The 15,841-nt window shown below is 44.6% G+C and overlaps 6 protein-coding genes and 1 non-coding gene across 7 annotated transcripts; 3 read left to right on the top strand and 4 right to left on the bottom strand.

Moving 5' to 3' along the window:
- Positions 1-150: 150 nt before the first annotated feature.
- V865_002289 (uncharacterized protein) lies at positions 151-7,174 on the top strand (the record flags this gene model as incomplete). Its single annotated transcript, XM_066226091.1, has 14 exons — positions 151-521; positions 584-2,097; positions 2,333-3,109; positions 3,164-3,317; positions 3,374-3,696; positions 3,752-4,288; positions 4,359-4,522; positions 4,589-4,664; positions 4,720-4,786; positions 4,848-5,394; positions 5,452-6,219; positions 6,287-6,419; positions 6,487-6,563; positions 6,626-7,174. 14 exons carry the CDS (start codon positions 151-153, stop codon positions 7,172-7,174), a joined length of 6,057 nt encoding a protein of 2,018 aa, XP_066082188.1.
- Positions 7,175-7,341: 167 nt separating this feature from the next.
- Positions 7,342-8,166, bottom strand: V865_002288 (uncharacterized protein; the record flags this gene model as incomplete). The annotated part of the gene is made up of 3 exons (XM_066226090.1): positions 7,342-7,629; positions 7,722-7,811; positions 7,924-8,166. 3 exons carry the CDS (start codon positions 8,164-8,166, stop codon positions 7,342-7,344), a joined length of 621 nt encoding a protein of 206 aa, XP_066082187.1.
- Positions 8,167-8,394: 228 nt separating this feature from the next.
- Positions 8,395-9,320, bottom strand: V865_002287 (uncharacterized protein; the record flags this gene model as incomplete). The annotated part of the gene is made up of 4 exons (XM_066226089.1): positions 8,395-8,652; positions 8,743-8,832; positions 8,909-9,162; positions 9,218-9,320. 4 exons carry the CDS (start codon positions 9,318-9,320, stop codon positions 8,395-8,397), a joined length of 705 nt encoding a protein of 234 aa, XP_066082186.1.
- A 313-nt stretch (positions 9,321-9,633) lies between these two features.
- Positions 9,634-9,748, top strand: V865_002286. The gene has a single exon (XR_010725571.1). It is a non-coding gene; the product is annotated as a 5S ribosomal RNA (ribosomal RNA).
- Positions 9,749-10,123: 375 nt separating this feature from the next.
- V865_002285 (uncharacterized protein) lies at positions 10,124-12,085 on the bottom strand (the record flags this gene model as incomplete). Its single annotated transcript, XM_066226088.1, has 6 exons — positions 10,124-10,892; positions 10,962-11,388; positions 11,448-11,501; positions 11,559-11,638; positions 11,713-11,863; positions 11,935-12,085. The coding sequence occupies 6 exons, from the start codon at positions 12,083-12,085 to the stop codon at positions 10,124-10,126; spliced, it is 1,632 nt and encodes a 543-aa protein (XP_066082185.1).
- Positions 12,086-12,535: 450 nt separating this feature from the next.
- On the top strand, positions 12,536-13,503 carry V865_002284 (uncharacterized protein; the record flags this gene model as incomplete). The annotated part of the gene is made up of 5 exons (XM_066226087.1): positions 12,536-12,618; positions 12,843-12,921; positions 12,977-13,113; positions 13,231-13,343; positions 13,454-13,503. The coding sequence occupies 5 exons, from the start codon at positions 12,536-12,538 to the stop codon at positions 13,501-13,503; spliced, it is 462 nt and encodes a 153-aa protein (XP_066082184.1).
- Positions 13,504-13,919: 416 nt separating this feature from the next.
- Positions 13,920-15,422, bottom strand: V865_002283 (uncharacterized protein; the record flags this gene model as incomplete). Its single annotated transcript, XM_066226086.1, has 3 exons — positions 13,920-14,000; positions 14,101-14,717; positions 14,825-15,422. The coding sequence occupies 3 exons, from the start codon at positions 15,420-15,422 to the stop codon at positions 13,920-13,922; spliced, it is 1,296 nt and encodes a 431-aa protein (XP_066082183.1).
- Positions 15,423-15,841: the final 419 nt, after the last annotated feature.

Here is a 15,841-nt window from a genome sequence, read left to right as displayed (position 1 = left end):
GGACATTGACTTGATCTCCGTTCACGATCGCCAAAAGTCAAAAGTTGAGAATAATTTCATTTCAGAATTTCACCTCAAACTTTACCTTCATTATAATCAATTCCCAAAATTGCATTGGGCAGGCATATACCCTTGGACAATCCAATCAAAATGTCCTCTCTCGCCGCCCAGCTACAAAACATCGCGTCTCTCGACGCTGCTCGTCTCACATCCAAATACGGTCAACCATCTTCAAGATCTTACCTCTTCCCTCCTAAAGTAGCCTCCACCCATGACCTCGATTCCATCTTCGCCCTTGCTCAGTCGGGCTTCGAGGAGCTCCTGTCACTTGATCCATATATGGAGGAATTCGAGGAAGAGCTGTTCTCGGAAAAGTCAAAGAGGACAGATAGGATGATGTTGAGTCAAGAGGAGAACAATGAGCTCGATGTACTCCTTGGAAGGTGTTTGAGGAGGTTGGGTAAATGGATAGGTATAATGGCTGGCGGAAAATGTATAGAATGGCTTGTAAGAAGATTCAGGTGAATCATGACTACATTTCTCCGTCAGTGAGCCGCAAGAGAGCTAACATGCTTTTAAACAGGGTACATGAAATGAACGCAGAAACCCTACTTCAAGTGTTTCTACCATATCACGAATCACCAAACTTCCCTCGTATACTCGCCATTCTCACTATTCCTCAAGATTCGGTATACTTTGCTCCATTCTTCCCACTCATCAAGGGCGCTCAGCCTGTACCTCGATCGTATATCACCAATGCCATCTCACCGGCACGAGATAAGTCTCTCCGACTGCTCTCCGATGTAGCAGGAATGGTTCAGCAAGCCATCAAGGAGAAGATAGTGCATCGAGCACTCCTGACTTTCTGGACAGCTATCATGGTCGATCTCCTTGATGGTGGAAAGAATGGTAGAGGTGTACAAGAAGGCCTAGTCAAGGTCATGGTCGAATCATTCGTCACTATCCTTTCTACACCTTTCGCCGGTGAGGACATCAACGCGGCTGTGTACCCACCATCGGTTCTACTCACTCGCTCCGTCACTCTTACCGATGAAGCTTTCCATGCTATTGTATCTTCCATCCTTACACCTAACAGCGGTGCCAATGCCTCTCAGCGTATTCTTACACTCCTCGTGATCCTCAATGATAGACCCGGTTACTCCTACGGATTGGGTGACAATGCGTCTCAAAGCCTCTCAAAAGTCAAACAACTGGATCAAATCCTTGTCGCTGCCTTGGAGAAATACAAGTTCGAGACCGCTATGAACACTGTCGTCGCTGTCATCTTGGAAGAACCTGAAATTCATTTCAAGACCATTCGATCAATCTTGGAATATCGTGAACTACCCAAATCTATCGCTCAACTCGCTGCTTCAACTCTTCTGCGACTTGGTTCAAGTGAAAACTCGTCCGAAGACACTAAAGATCTTTGTAAATCGCTATTAGTCAACTTGCGAGAACGACATCCCACCATCGTGGACTCCGTATACGTTGACGCTTCAGCAATCGCTCAGATCGATCATCAGCTCGTCCAGAAGCCAGCAGACGAAGCAGCTTTCCTCAATATATACGCTGCCGATATCTCCAGTAGAGTGCAGGGGATCAAGGAAGTTATGGAATTGCACCAATCTGGGTCTAAAGATGAATCAGCTGTTGCAGCATTGGTAGCTCGATTGGGCGATACCGATGAGTCTGTGATTCAAGCTTTGTATCAAGATCCCGAACAACTTTTGGAAATCACGTTTGTCGAGAAGTACATTGCTGGTGTCCGACCTACTTTTTGGAGTGCAATTCCTAAACCGTCTATCATCGGACATCATCTTGATTACATTTCGAATACACTTCTTACGGATAAAGTTTTGAAGAAGTACCCAAATGCAGGAAGACAAATCTTCCAGGAATTGCTCTTCCCCTGTCTATTGGCTATAGAGAAGAATTCATCGCTCACGAAAAATGAAGTGCTCAAGGTCTTCGGCGGTGACTTTAAGTCGATTGACATGCTCAGTAAGATTGGCCCAGAGATCTTGAAAGCTAGGTTAGAAAACGATCAACGTGGTTTGACGAAGTTTAACCAGCTTATTGCAGCTGTTTTAGCTAGTGGGTATGCGTTTCATTGCTGCCAATGTGCTTTTTTCAATTTTCCCCTCTTTGCGCAAATGATTATACCTAGAAGTCGCGATCGGTTATCTTGCTCTTCTTCTCGAGAGGAGCGGTCAAGATACCATAAGGTGTGCTACAGACTTCATGCACCACCCTCTGATGCGCTTTCTTACGTTCATCCTCTTCGATACGCTTAACTGGATGGTGACAGTCTGCTGACCGCATGATATAGATGCGACCACTACTTCCGCTCACTTTGACCAGGATATTACGTATTTCATTGGCCAACTTGATTCCACCCATGCCCCTGCTAGACTTCTCGCTCATATGGTTTTGGCACAACTCATCACATCCTTGAAAGGCGACAAACAACTCTCAGTCGCCCTGCGAGCATTGCAACACATCAAGGCTAGGCAAAATGTTTCGTTTAAAGAAATCGATAACTCTGAGGACGTTTTCTCCACACCATATCTAGATGCGGTTTATAAGAAGACACAAGATGCACGAACGACCCAAAGAGCCGTTCTTTCTCTGCTGGCTGCTTTGGGCACGGTTCGCAGACGTGCCATTGGAATCACTTGGCTTCAAGGGGATCATCATACTTATGGAAATGCTGCGTCGTACGAACTCTTCGCGCAGGAAGTGTATCAATGGACAAACACCGGTTTGTTGCCAACTCCTTTGGCGCAAAACCTCTTACGAGCTCTCCTAGCTCAACTAGGTGAAGACGCATTGCTATTTTTCGCATCAATCTGGACTGGTCCATCTTCCACAGCCTTGAGAACAGCCTCACTTCGACACGCCCTCGCCTTCGTTTCCGCCTATTCTGGTATACGAAGTCAGCAAGGTATCGATTTCCAAATTATGGTACCTATCGTCCTGATCGCTCTGCAAGACTCGGAGAAACCTATCCGATCAGCAGCTGTCGACCTGCTGAAGGCCATGGCTGATAACGCTCAGTCTAGTGAGAATATCTATGCTTTAGATACCGTTTATGGCGATAGATCTGGTTAGTCATGTTTGTCCCTCTAACCTTCCAGCACATGCTAATAAAATGAAATAGATTCGGTACAATTGCTCAAACCTTCTGATCGAAAGAGGTACCTCGACGTACTGATTGAAGCAGGAGATGATTTGGTGGTCGATAGTAATCGATTGCAGACAATACATACTGCTGCTTTGGTCATCGTTCCGGGCAAAAACAAGAAGGATACTGCGTGAGTAACCAATATGTAATGACTTGGTACATCTGCTGATATGATAACTTCGCCAGTCACCGTCGAGCTGTTCTTGGATGCTTGATCTCTCATATTATCTCCTACGGATCTATCCGGGAAAGGCTAGTTCTCCTCAAACTCATTTCCAACATATACGATCATACCATACTTCGGGGACTATTGCCTCTCATAACCGCGTTGAAAGATGAGAAAGACAAAGAAAGCGTTTGGCTTAGCGGTCTTGCCAGAGACAATAGGAAGGAATACCTTACTCTGCTCTTCTCAACATTCAGAAAGGAGAGTGTCAGCGTTCTTGCGGATGAGCAATCTGGCGCTTGGCAGTTCCTATTATCTGTTCTCCATATGGACACAGCCATTCGTGAGTTGCTAATCGTTTCTTGTTTTTTACGAGCATATAGCTGATATAGTCGCAGACTTACAACATCAACTGCGAGAATTGTCACTTCAACGTATGATCGACGGAGTCTTCGCTGCTCTTCCACCTAATCAGAAGATTGAATACACCCTAGCTCTTATCCAATCATTACACGCACTATCAAGCGAAGAATCACTTGCCACTTCGAAATTACTCGAACGATTTGACCTGGATACTTCCAGCATCGTGGAAATCATCGAACATCTTTCTGAGCCATTGGAAACGACCGTGCACAGAAAGAAACAACGACACGATGAGATTGAGGATGATAAACCTACTACTGCCGTATTGGATCTTACGGTTCTTATCGAATCGAGAGATTGGAAGGCTGTACCTGGAGATGCTTCTTTAGTAGCTTCACTCATGTCTATCTTGTCTTCTCTACTTGCCAAGAGACAAGTGATTAGTCAAGGTGTAGATTACTTGGAACAAGAAGTCCTCGCCGCTATATTGGCGTTGGTTGAGAAGATTGATGATGCCCAGGAAATTGGCAGGGCTCATGTTGGTATTGAAGTGATCATCAAGGTCATCAGAGGTGGGCTTATGTCGATTTAAAGGTATTTGGTCATCCTACTGGACGATTAGCTGACGGGTATGTATGTTAGCCTCGACAAACCCTCGAACTTCACAAAGAGCATTGTTGGTCGCTTCTGAACTTGCTCGACTTATTCCTGAAGCGGTATTGCATAACGTCATGCCTATCTTCACGTTCATGGGTGCAAGTGATTTCCAGCGAGACGATGCGTACAGCTTTGGCGTTGTTGAGAAGGTGAGCCTGTCATAACTGACCACGGCGATATAGATACAGTACGCTGACTCATTGTCTCGTTTACAGACTGTATCTAGGATTGTCCCTGTCATGACCAAGTCTCTACAAGAGAAAGCTGAAAACACTCTTGATCTGTACAACGGTGCGTCAGCTGTAGCATCCAGACTCGACCCAAGCTGATCATGTACTTGTTGCAGAGTCCTTGACTTTCTTGAGTATCTTCACCGATATGGCTGGCCGATTGCCTAAGCATCGAATATTACCGTAAGTCCTCTTTTACCTTGGTCTCCTTCTCGAATCGCAGCACAACTGATCTTCATCACAGTTTCTTCGTGCACTTGGTCAAATCCCTCGGACCGGCCGATTTCCTCGCCCCAATCTGCATGCTCCTTGTCGATCGAGCCACCACCAAAGCGGGTAGATCTGGTAATCCTGTCTCGGTCGTTCTGGAGCTGCCCGCTGGCTTAGCTGGGGCTTTCGACATCCAGGTCAGAACCGAGGTGCTCTCCCAGGTTGTCGCTGAGTTAGCCAGATTGATTGGTGATTTGTCACGAAGCGAGAAAGAAGCGTTCCTCAGCAGGACTATCGGCGAGAACGATTCTTCCGATCGACCCGTCAAACAAATCAACCATCTTCTCACCTTCACCCTTGCTCTCATCGAGCAACTTCGTGGCAAGCCATGCACTCAAGCTACAGTGCAAATGGTCGTACAAAACCTTATCCAGCTTGCAGCGAAGACCTCTCAACCCGTTTTGGCGTCGACCGATATCCCTAAGAATATCCAAGCTGCTCTTGGAGGAGCTATGCAATTGCTTTCCGCAGAGAACTTATTGACTATTGTCTTGCGTCTTGTCACGGAAGGAACTGACCAGGTAAGTCCCGACGTCACCGCGAGAAATGAAATTATCGCTTACACACTGTTCTCATAGGACGTCATCATGGCTCTCAATACTTTCTCTGACAGAGTACCGCTCATCAGGTCCGAGATTAGGGCCAAATGCTCCAAAGTCATTGGTGATATCATCAAGAAAGCTTCGACACTGCTTGGCACCGTTGCATCAAGCACCAAAGCTTCTCTTACTGCTATTAAGACTGTCGCTACTACCGCTTTAAGTTCCGAAGATGGCGCCCTATCAGCTGTCGTACCTAATCTCGTGGCTGCCATAAGCAAGATTGGAGAAACAACCAACGTTATTGGAGGACTAGAGCTTGTCGAAGTACTTGTTCGACATCTCAATTCCAGGATTATACCTTACATACAATCTATCATCACCCTATCGCTCACGCTGGTCACTTCACCCAAATCAATCTCTACAATAATAAGATCATCTTTCTCGGTCTTATCATCTTTATTGGAAGTTGTATCGACTTTCATATCTTCCAAACAGCTCGCAACAATTATTCGAACTACCATGGAACATAAATCAAAAGATTCATCACTCACTTTGAAGACATCAACTACGATATCCAAGAATATCAGGACCAAAGCTTTGTTCCCTGTCTTGATGGAATTATGGAAGACCACTCAAAATGACGACAATCAGGAGACAATCAAAGCATTCTTTGATTTGTTGAGATTGACACTCAAAAATGCCGCTCGAGATGAGTTGCCTGGTATGATGAAGAATGTATTTGCGTTTTTCTTGGATGTGTTTGATCTACGACATAGATTACAACTCCGACAGGTTGATGCAATGGTGAGTGATGCAAATCTAATGTATAGACTTTGCTATGTATACCAAGCTGACGATGTTGGATATGTAGACTATAAATGATATTGAGGAATCTGCAATCGGATCTTTCCTTGAATTGGTTACCAAGCTTAACGAAGCTACCTTCAAACCGCTCTTTATCAGGCTGTACGATTGGGCTGTCATTGATCTTGCCGATGGTAAAGGTGAGTTGGTGACCATACAAAAAGTACAAAGCCGTTCTCAGACCAACTGACTCGATACCTTGACTAGCTATCGATGACGGTCGATTAATTGAGAGAAAGATTGTCTTGTTGCATGTCATGATGGGTTTGTTAGCCAAATTCAAGGTAAGCATTCCATTCCGTACCGTCCCATTCTTGCGCAACAAGTATTGATATTTTGTTTTCAGAACCTTCTATCGCCATATATCGCTACACTCTTACCTCATATCCAAGAACTTCTACCAGCCTACGCCGAAGGTTCAATCAAAGATGAACCACTTCATACATTGTTATTGGACGTCTTAGGCAAATGTTTCGAAGTTGACGAGGGATCATACTGGACCGATCAACTATACCTTCAAATCCTACCCAACTTGATCAAGCAGATACCACTCTTCCCTTCATCTTCATCATCCGAAGAAGACTCAGCTATATCAAGATGTCTAGCAGATTTGGCAGGATCGACCAATTCCGAAAATGTCCTACGTCGATTAAACTCCTCCATATGCCTCATGACCCGTTCAGATGATATCAAAACTCGTATTCAAGCTTTGAAAGCATTAGATAAAGTTTGGGAGAAACAGATGGACGAACTGATATCGTTCGTTCCAGAGACTGTATCCGAGTTCTTGGCGGAATTGTTGGAGGATGAGTCGAAAGATGTGGAATTGCTTGCTCGAGGGGTGTTGGCGAGGATAGAGAAGATCACGGGCAGCTTGAAAGAGTATTTGGAGTAGTTCACCAGGTATATATACAGGATGCATATATTGACGATTCACAACGTAAGATTAGAGAGCGTATCTCATGATACAAATTATTTACAATATAGTGTCTGTCGTTGCTCATAACTTTACAACCAGCAAAGTGGGTATCATCGATAGTGTGACCTTATACTGGTATTCAACTACTTCGTCTTTCTCTTCTTTTTCGTCATATCCCCATTCCCACTCCCCTCTTTCCTGGTCCTCTTACCTCTTCCCTCTGTATTCTTCATCTCGTAGATCCTCTCCCTTGTATCAACGCTGGCATTTCTCGCACCTCCCAATCTCGCATACAGAGATTTAGCTCGGTAAAAATGATCTTGGTCTTTCTCTATCTCATATAATTGTTCATTGATGAATTTACACCATTTGTCAAGGATTGGTGAAGGCAGGTCGCAGATCTGATCGAACGTCTCGAGGTGATGGTACTTCTAAGAGGACAAAGGTTTTCAAGAAGAGTGATCAATCAGTATAATTACTCTATACGCCCAAGAACATCGTGCTAATTCGATCGAGCACTTACTTTGGCAATCCCATCCGGGTGATTTTTCCCATTGATGTCTTCATAGATAGGTAGAGGATAATCGTTACCCGAGAGTTGCATGTTGACTCGCTTTTTAGATCAACAGGTGGTCATTGAACAATGATATAACTCCAAATCCGTTCAACACATATATGAATACGGCAATCGAGCCACGCCAACCCACTCGCTACTCGCTACTCACCATGTTGCCAATTCTCCTGACATTGTAAGCAGTTTCCTTCAAAAGCCTGTCATTCTCTTTCATCGATTCTGCCATATACTTGAACAACAGACTGACGACAGCCAAAATTTGGTCTTCCGTCGTGGTGGGCTCTTGGCAAAACTTCAGACATTCTTCGTGATTTGATTGATCGAGGGATGCGGGGAGGCAAGCCAGAAGCTCTTCATGGGTCATCTGAGGCTGATCGATGTTCTCAGGTAGCATAGCTGACTTGTCTTGCGATGGGTAATGATGTGATGAACGCAGGATGATATAATTGTCACGAGTCAAAATGCAATATCAAGTTCGACTAATGGATGAGCCGTAGCCACAGCACGCACGCACGCACGCTCTTGCCTTCATTCATTCTGACGTCGCAACATTTGAATCGATTGTGTTGTTGTAACAGCCAATCGGGACAGAAGTATCTACAGTTCGGTACATACGATCTCCTCACTTTGTCTTTCTCTTCTTTTGGGTCATACCCTTGCGTCTTCTGTGCCTACTCTTCATCTCATAGATTCTCTCCCTCGCATCAACACTAGCATTCCTCCCCCCACCTAAACTTGCATACAGAGATTTAGCTCTATAGAAAGAATCTTTTTCTTTCTCAATCTCATATAATTCTCCATTAATGAATTTATACCATCTGTCCAGGAATGGCACGGGGAGATCGCATATTTGGTCAAACGTCTCAAGATGATGATATTTCTACAATTTTGCACAACAAGACTAATCAGTCCAAGTACTTCTGAAAGGTAACGCAGCATTCTTGGAAAGAATGCGATGGAATTCACTTACCTTGGGAATACCATCCGGATGGGTTTTCCCATCGATGTCTTCATAGATAGGTAGAGGATAACCGTATCTTGTCATTTCCATATTCACTTGCTTCGCAGACACAGGCGGATATCAGTCAAAGGCGAAGCATTCAGACAATATTTCACATCTGCCACCAGTGACTCACAACTTGGCCCATCCTCCTAATATCGTACGATGCTTGCCTCAGCGATTCATTGCCTTTCTCTAAGTCCTTCGACACCCGGTCCGTCCACAAGCAGAGGATGGCCACTTTCTGCTCGTCCGTGGTGTTGGGGTCTTGAGAGAATTCATAGCAAGCTTCATTATTTGATTGGTTGAGAGTCTGGGGAAGACAAGCCAAAGCCTCCTCGTAGCTTATAATGGGAATTTCGTTTGGGATTATTGGTATGGGATCCGATACTGGATAGGTGTATATACAACATGATCAGTACTATGGATCTCATTAACGTCTAACACGACAAAAGGAATAACAGGTTGGCCTTGAGTGGAGTAGTCAGATAGTAACTGGAAGCATTGACGTTGGATGGTCCCGCCACCGGTGCCGGAGCTTCTGACATGTTGCAAGGTGAAGATGACTTGCAGTCGGTACTGTATCATACAAGAGCTGTTGGAAATGAGAATGTGTGACTGAGTACGTATTTATCTCTCACGGGCTCAACATCGACACATGAATGTGTGTTACACCCATCAGTATATATGTCATCTTCACAAATGTCTCAGACATCCACCTACTGTACACATCTATGAAGTGGCACGAATATCATGTCTCCCCTCTACCAAGACCATCCATCCCTCTTCAACTTCACATCTTGTAGATCAGAGCGCCTTTCTCTACACCACATGTCCCGTACTCGCGGCCCAGTTGTCATCTACGGTGACAGAACCTGTGAAACGCCGCATCCCGTCCGTTCTGCGCAGCTAAGTCAGGTATCGCTCGATTAGTACCAAAGTGGGGGACCATTTGGGAATCCCGAGTGCTGTAGTTAACTCGTCAATAATTTTTCTTTCATTGGGTAGGGACTGGAGTGACAGACCTCGGTCTGTCTTATTCTTGGTTGTGATACTTGCGATCATAGGTGATGCAGGAAGGAGGGGCAACGGTATCTGATCCTTGACCTTTGAAGCAATATATATTATCCGATGATAGATAGTTACATGAGTCACGAAGATAAAACCTACAACAAAGACATATTTTATATACAATTATGATGAACAGTAACAGATCATTTACTTAAGCGATGACATCTAACTGACTTACAAGATAGACTTTCACGAAGAAAAAATTATGGAATCATTTCCTGGTGAATAGGAGAACCTCAATGATGGCTCGTCAACAATGAAAGATTGTAAATTCTCCCCTTCACCACCCTCCCCCTCCCACACCTAATCTCCTGTACTCCACCAATTCGCACTTACTTCCTCCCTTCTTCGCTTCCTCTCCTTCTCCTTCTCCTCCACTTGCCCCCGTTGGCAGCGAGGCGTCGTCCGGTATACGTAATCTATACCAATCGCCAGAATAGGTAATAACGATCAACTGCTTTTCGACTTTGGGTATTGAGGGAGGCAAAGAAGTATGTCTTGACAATACGGTCGTGACTTTCTGTTTACTCGAAATGGAAGAAGGTTGATCCTGAATCAGCGATTTGTTCACGAAATTACTTGACACATTTCTCGTGTAAGAATTCCTTCTACCCTGCGTCGAAGGAGGTCCGGGTACAGGAGCGGGAGTAACAGTTCTCGAGGTGTTATCACTTCCACTACCAAAAGACCTTCTCTCTTCCCTGCCTCCCATCATCGGGGTGCTCCCTGGTGAATCATAAATAGCAGAGCTTCTTCTTTCCACTACCTTGGGTTGTTGTTGCGATATTCGATCTTCGGATGTAATTTCCACATCGATCCAGGCTACTACGAACAGTTCTGATTCTTCATTATCGATATCCTCCTTATTCATCGAGATCGAAGGAACATTCACACCTGCTTTACCTAGTGCTGAGCTGATTGCATGAGGGTTCTTGCGAGGTAAGTGGTATTGTGCTATGGATGGGGACGAGGAGAAGTACTTGGGTAAAGGGAGATTCCGCGATAATATGTGGGTGAGGGAGGGAGTCGATGAGGGCGTAGGTGTAGATCTGACATGTACGAGATCGTCCGTTAGTCAATTGATCGTGGGCAAGAGTATTAAGCATGAATGCACTCACGATCTTGTCCCCTCCGTCTTTGATCTACCACCATCCTCATCCTTCCAAACATGTACCGTCCCCTTATCGCTCCACGCTACCACCCGTCCTTTTCCGTCCTTCTCAAATTCACATCCCCACATTTCAGCCCTATCCACTCCCCTCCTCAATTCCCTCTCCAGGCGTCCTTTCGTCGTATCCCATATACGCAACAGAGTGCCTCTCTCGGAGGTGGTGATGATGTGTGATCCGTTCGATGTACATGATAACGTCGATAGAGGGTGTGTATGAGCGAGTATTATAGGTGATCTGAATGCTGTGGTCGACGGGTTCGATGAAGCGGGTATGGGCGGACAAGGAGGGAGGGAGATCAGTTGGACATGTCCTGGTTGACGACCTGGTAGGGCAAGTAGAGATGAGCCGGCAGATGATGAGAGTGCCAAAAGACCTAGAAGACGACTTCTCAATATATCGTGTATGCTCATACGAGATTTACTGTGAACTTACCCATTTCATTTTCGGCAGTCTCCCATTCCCCAAATTTCCTTAACCAGAACCCTTCTGCTACCTCTTGACTCTTCCCTTTCCTACCTTGATTTTGTTCTGAGGTACTTAAACCATATTCAAATGCTATCACTTTACGTGATAGTGCAACACATATCAATCCCTTCCTCGCTTTTATACCTCTTATCCTCTCTCTACGAAATCGCATTCCAAAAATCAGCCATGATTACACTATGCCTTCAACCGAGAGTTTTGGCTGAGGACATACCCGAATTCAACTTCTGCAACTGCCAACCCAAGCTTATCATTAAACACAACGGCTTTATTAGGTGGGTAGAGGGGGTTGTTTCCTCCGCCTTGTAAGACCAATAAAGGGGATCGAGGGAGGAGCAATGCCAAGGTTAAAGTACCAGGTAATACTATATTTCATCCGAATTTCAGCTACTAGCTACGATGGTCATTGAGTATATGAGATAGACGATAGACATACCTCTCCTTTTGACCAAAGCCAAAGGCCAAGATTTCCAAACTTCATATCCCTCTTCTCCAGCTATTGCGAAGAACCGTCCATCTTCTGACAAAGCGATTGAATGAATTGGAGGTGGTCGGAGGGTAGATACGGAATATCTACCGAGTTGCATGATGCTTGTCTTGGATGTATTGTTTTCAGCGTAACATTCCGTTAGATATTTCCATACACCCTGTGGACATGAGATGCTATGGTATGGTACCGTTACTGATTGTATAGTTATCCGATGAATGGGATTGAGATGTAGATGCAGATGTGGATGTAGATGTGGTTGCTTTAGTTTGAGTGGCAAGATCAACGAGTAGTAGAGATCACCTAACCGGAGATATGTTACGTAACGGGTATAATCAGAGAAATGTTTTTCCAGCAACAGCAGTCAACCTTCGGGTAGCTCACACCATAAGAGGGTCATCTTACTCTCATTTCACTTACATTTCATCATCTTACCCTATACGCACTTATACTCATCACCAATCACGCTCACAGAATACTACAGCTTCTGTCACTGCATTCACCGCATTAGCACAAAAAATCACCACCTCCCTCATAATCTCAAAACAACATGTCGGATGACGAACGAATGGACACAGGTGATTTCGAAGGAGGTGATTACGAGCAAGATTACCTGGATCCAGATACGTTGAAGTGAGTACCCCCACCGTATCTTGAATTTCCTAAAAGGTGTTCGATTCGAGAATGAGCGAAGAAGAGGAATGAATAGGGAATTACGGTCTGGGAGAAGTTGCAAATATCTTTGTGAAGAGTAACTCAAGATATCTTGCCATACATACCTCATTACCATCACTATGCTTGATTGGATGAAAGAAATTTAACAAGAAAAGTAAATTAACTAACTCCTTTTGTTTTAGCTACGAAAACGAAGATGGTGAAAACGCTCAAAATGAAGAAGAAGGTATGAACGGTGAGATTGACGAGACGATGATTGTTGTGAGTATCTTCTCTACTACAACTATATGAAACTCATCCGGATGGGGGTTCGTAGGAATCAAATGCACCTCAAGATGGTGAAAGACAACGTACAGGAAAAGCAGCCAAACCCAATGAAGTGAGGGTGACTACACCTTATATGACGAAATATGAGAGAGCTAGAGTGTTGGGTACGAGGGCATTGCAAATTAGGTGAGTCTGGGTTCGGATTGAACGATATCGGTTGGAGTGGTGGATGGGTTAAGATGGGATACTTGGATTAGCAGGGATGAAGAAGCAAGCTGATATCATCGTTCTACCTCCTTGCAGTATGAACGCTCCAGTGTTGGTCCCAGTAGAAGGCGAGACGGATCCTTTGGAAATTGCGTTAAAGGAATTAGCAGCTAAGAAGATCCCATTGGTGATACGGCGATATCTTCCTGGTGAGTCGGGAGGATATTATCTTACCAGTAGGATCAGAGGGATAGCCCCCGTCTCAAAAAGTGTAATTAGATGAGCAATGAATGAGCTAACCTAATTGATTCTCAATCAGATAACTCGTTCGAGGATTGGAAAGTTGAAGAACTCATCATTCAGGAGTAGAGTCAATTGGACCCAAGTTGAGATCATTGCTCGCAAATTGAGGCTTAGGATTAGGGTGCATGGAGCAGAGGGAGATCAGAGAAATACATATTGTTGATAGATCATGTTTTACATTGTTATCGTACCGTACACTTATCTTATTATCAGACTCATTTCGTGAATTACCTGAAATCTGATATATCATGACCTATTTGATCCTTCGTCAAGGGTGTCATTCCATCTAACCAAACCTACTTGCAAATCTGCCGTGGAAGAACAAGGCATTTACAATACGCACTTGCGACCAGTTCGAATCTTGAGTAGTAAATTTACATACATCCGCATCAAGATAAATCCTATAAACAATACCATGACCAACGGTAAGAAAGCGAGTAACCAGACTCTCTTCTTTACAGCCAGTAAACGGAATGAGTAAATTAAGAAAGCACAGCGAGTGACCAATCTTTGAACCAGATATTCTGATCGGTTGGAGAAGCCCAATCGTCTGTGTGTCCTCCCTGATTTCCACACACAACAAACCAATCAGTCAAATGTGCTCTCTCAGTCACTCATCTGCCGAGTAATGAAAAGGAATAGATATGTTGTAATCGTACTCACAAAGAATGTTTGCGCCATTATACCATAAATCTTAGTTCCCTCCGAAGTAGCAAACGTAACATCTTTCAAACTGATCACCGAATGTCCATCTACTACCAATTCCTGTTCACCATTACTTGATCCTACATCATTCAATTTCACTCTCATAGCTACAGTCGTCCATTTACCAGTTGCCCATTCGTATGCACCTCGTTGAATGGATTCTCCATACCCAGTGTCGGTATCGGTATATGGAACAGGTAAATAGTCGTATATCTCTCCTTGACCGTTGGTTCGCCACATAAGACGAGCAGAGAAACATGAATCTCTCGAATCTTGTCTTCCACCTGAGCAAGACTTGGCTTGACTCAAACTCGTACCACCATATAATCCAGGCATTTTACCTCCTTTAACGAAATTGAATCCATCCTTAAGATAGACGGAGTAAGAGAAAGAGACTTCGTTAGCGGAATCTACTTCAACACCATCGTGTGCACCAGTAGTGTAGAATGAGAATCCTGCTGAAGATAGTCCGACTGTACCGGCTGGGAAGTTTGCGACGAGCGAGTCGGATCCGTCGGGAGATGTGCCGTGAGAAGGAAGTTTTCCAGCAGTGAGTGGTTTGAGAACGCTTTCAACTATAAGATGACAACAGAGCATATGAGTGACTGGTCCAACAGGATATGATAGTGATTGCAGCTAAAGTGAAATACTACATGAGAGTGAAGATACTGTTAATACTCACATGATGTACCGTCTGAGGTTGTCCATGAAGCACTACCCGTACCCCAAGGGAAGAGTGAACTACCTGAAGAAGAAGTAGACGCGGCCGATTCTGACGATGTAGTCGAAGAGGCAGTTGCAGACGCACTGGTAGCGGAACTCTGCCATTCTGCTGTGGTGGAAGATGACATCGTAGGATAGGCGGTCTCTTCTGCGTAGGTAGATGTCGAAGCAGATGATGATGAGGATGACGAAGATGATTTAGCGATGGCGTTGTTCTGTTGCGCTTCTAGTGTAGCGGTGGCGGTAGATTCCGACGCCGAAGAAGCACGACAGGTGGAACCAGCCCTTTTACCAGCTTTGACTTTCTTCCTCCTGACCAATTTTTTACCTTCCAATCCACCACCATGGGACCTCCTTCCTACATGTCCATGACCATGTGAGTTCAATAGAGCGTTGTATTTGCCATGTCCATGGGAGTCCGTGTCGTCCCGTGGAGAGAGGGCAGCACGACGAGAAGCAGCTTCGTATATCTCTCTAGGGGTGGGTCCACCAGCAGCTGAAGTAGGCAATGAGAGGGACAGTAAAGGAAGGAGATAGAGGAGAGTTGAGGTGTACATTTTTATCGGTATACGCGCTGCGCTATTTGGATTGGATTGGGATCGAATAGGTTGCTTGGTTATACGGTAAAGAGTATAGTATTTTATATCACCAGGATATAATATTTAATGTTGACCACTAGATCACTTGGAAATGAGTGTTATGCTTGTTGATAGAGGTAGATTCGCTCAGCGAAAGGGATCAAGAATGCGAGATGAAGGAGATGACAAGTTGAATGAAAGGATGTAAGAAAGAGGGAGAAAGCGGTTGGAGTTGGATGAAGAGATCAATGCTTCATTTGTATGTGTGTTGTCCCATCCCATTGACCACCACCTTCATACTTTCAAGACGCCTCAAGCCAAAATTCAAATACAGATATCTGCACAATAAAAACGCAAACGCACACAAAGAGCAAACGAAGACAACGTCAAAACGCGTC

Source organism: Kwoniella europaea, chromosome 1, assembly GCF_036810445.1.
Source record: "Kwoniella europaea PYCC6329 chromosome 1, complete sequence".
Classification (NCBI taxonomy): domain Eukaryota; kingdom Fungi; phylum Basidiomycota; class Tremellomycetes; order Tremellales; family Cryptococcaceae; genus Kwoniella; species Kwoniella europaea.
The sequence above is the reverse complement of the archived record's forward strand: the minus strand, read 5'-3'. Positions and strand labels throughout refer to the sequence as shown.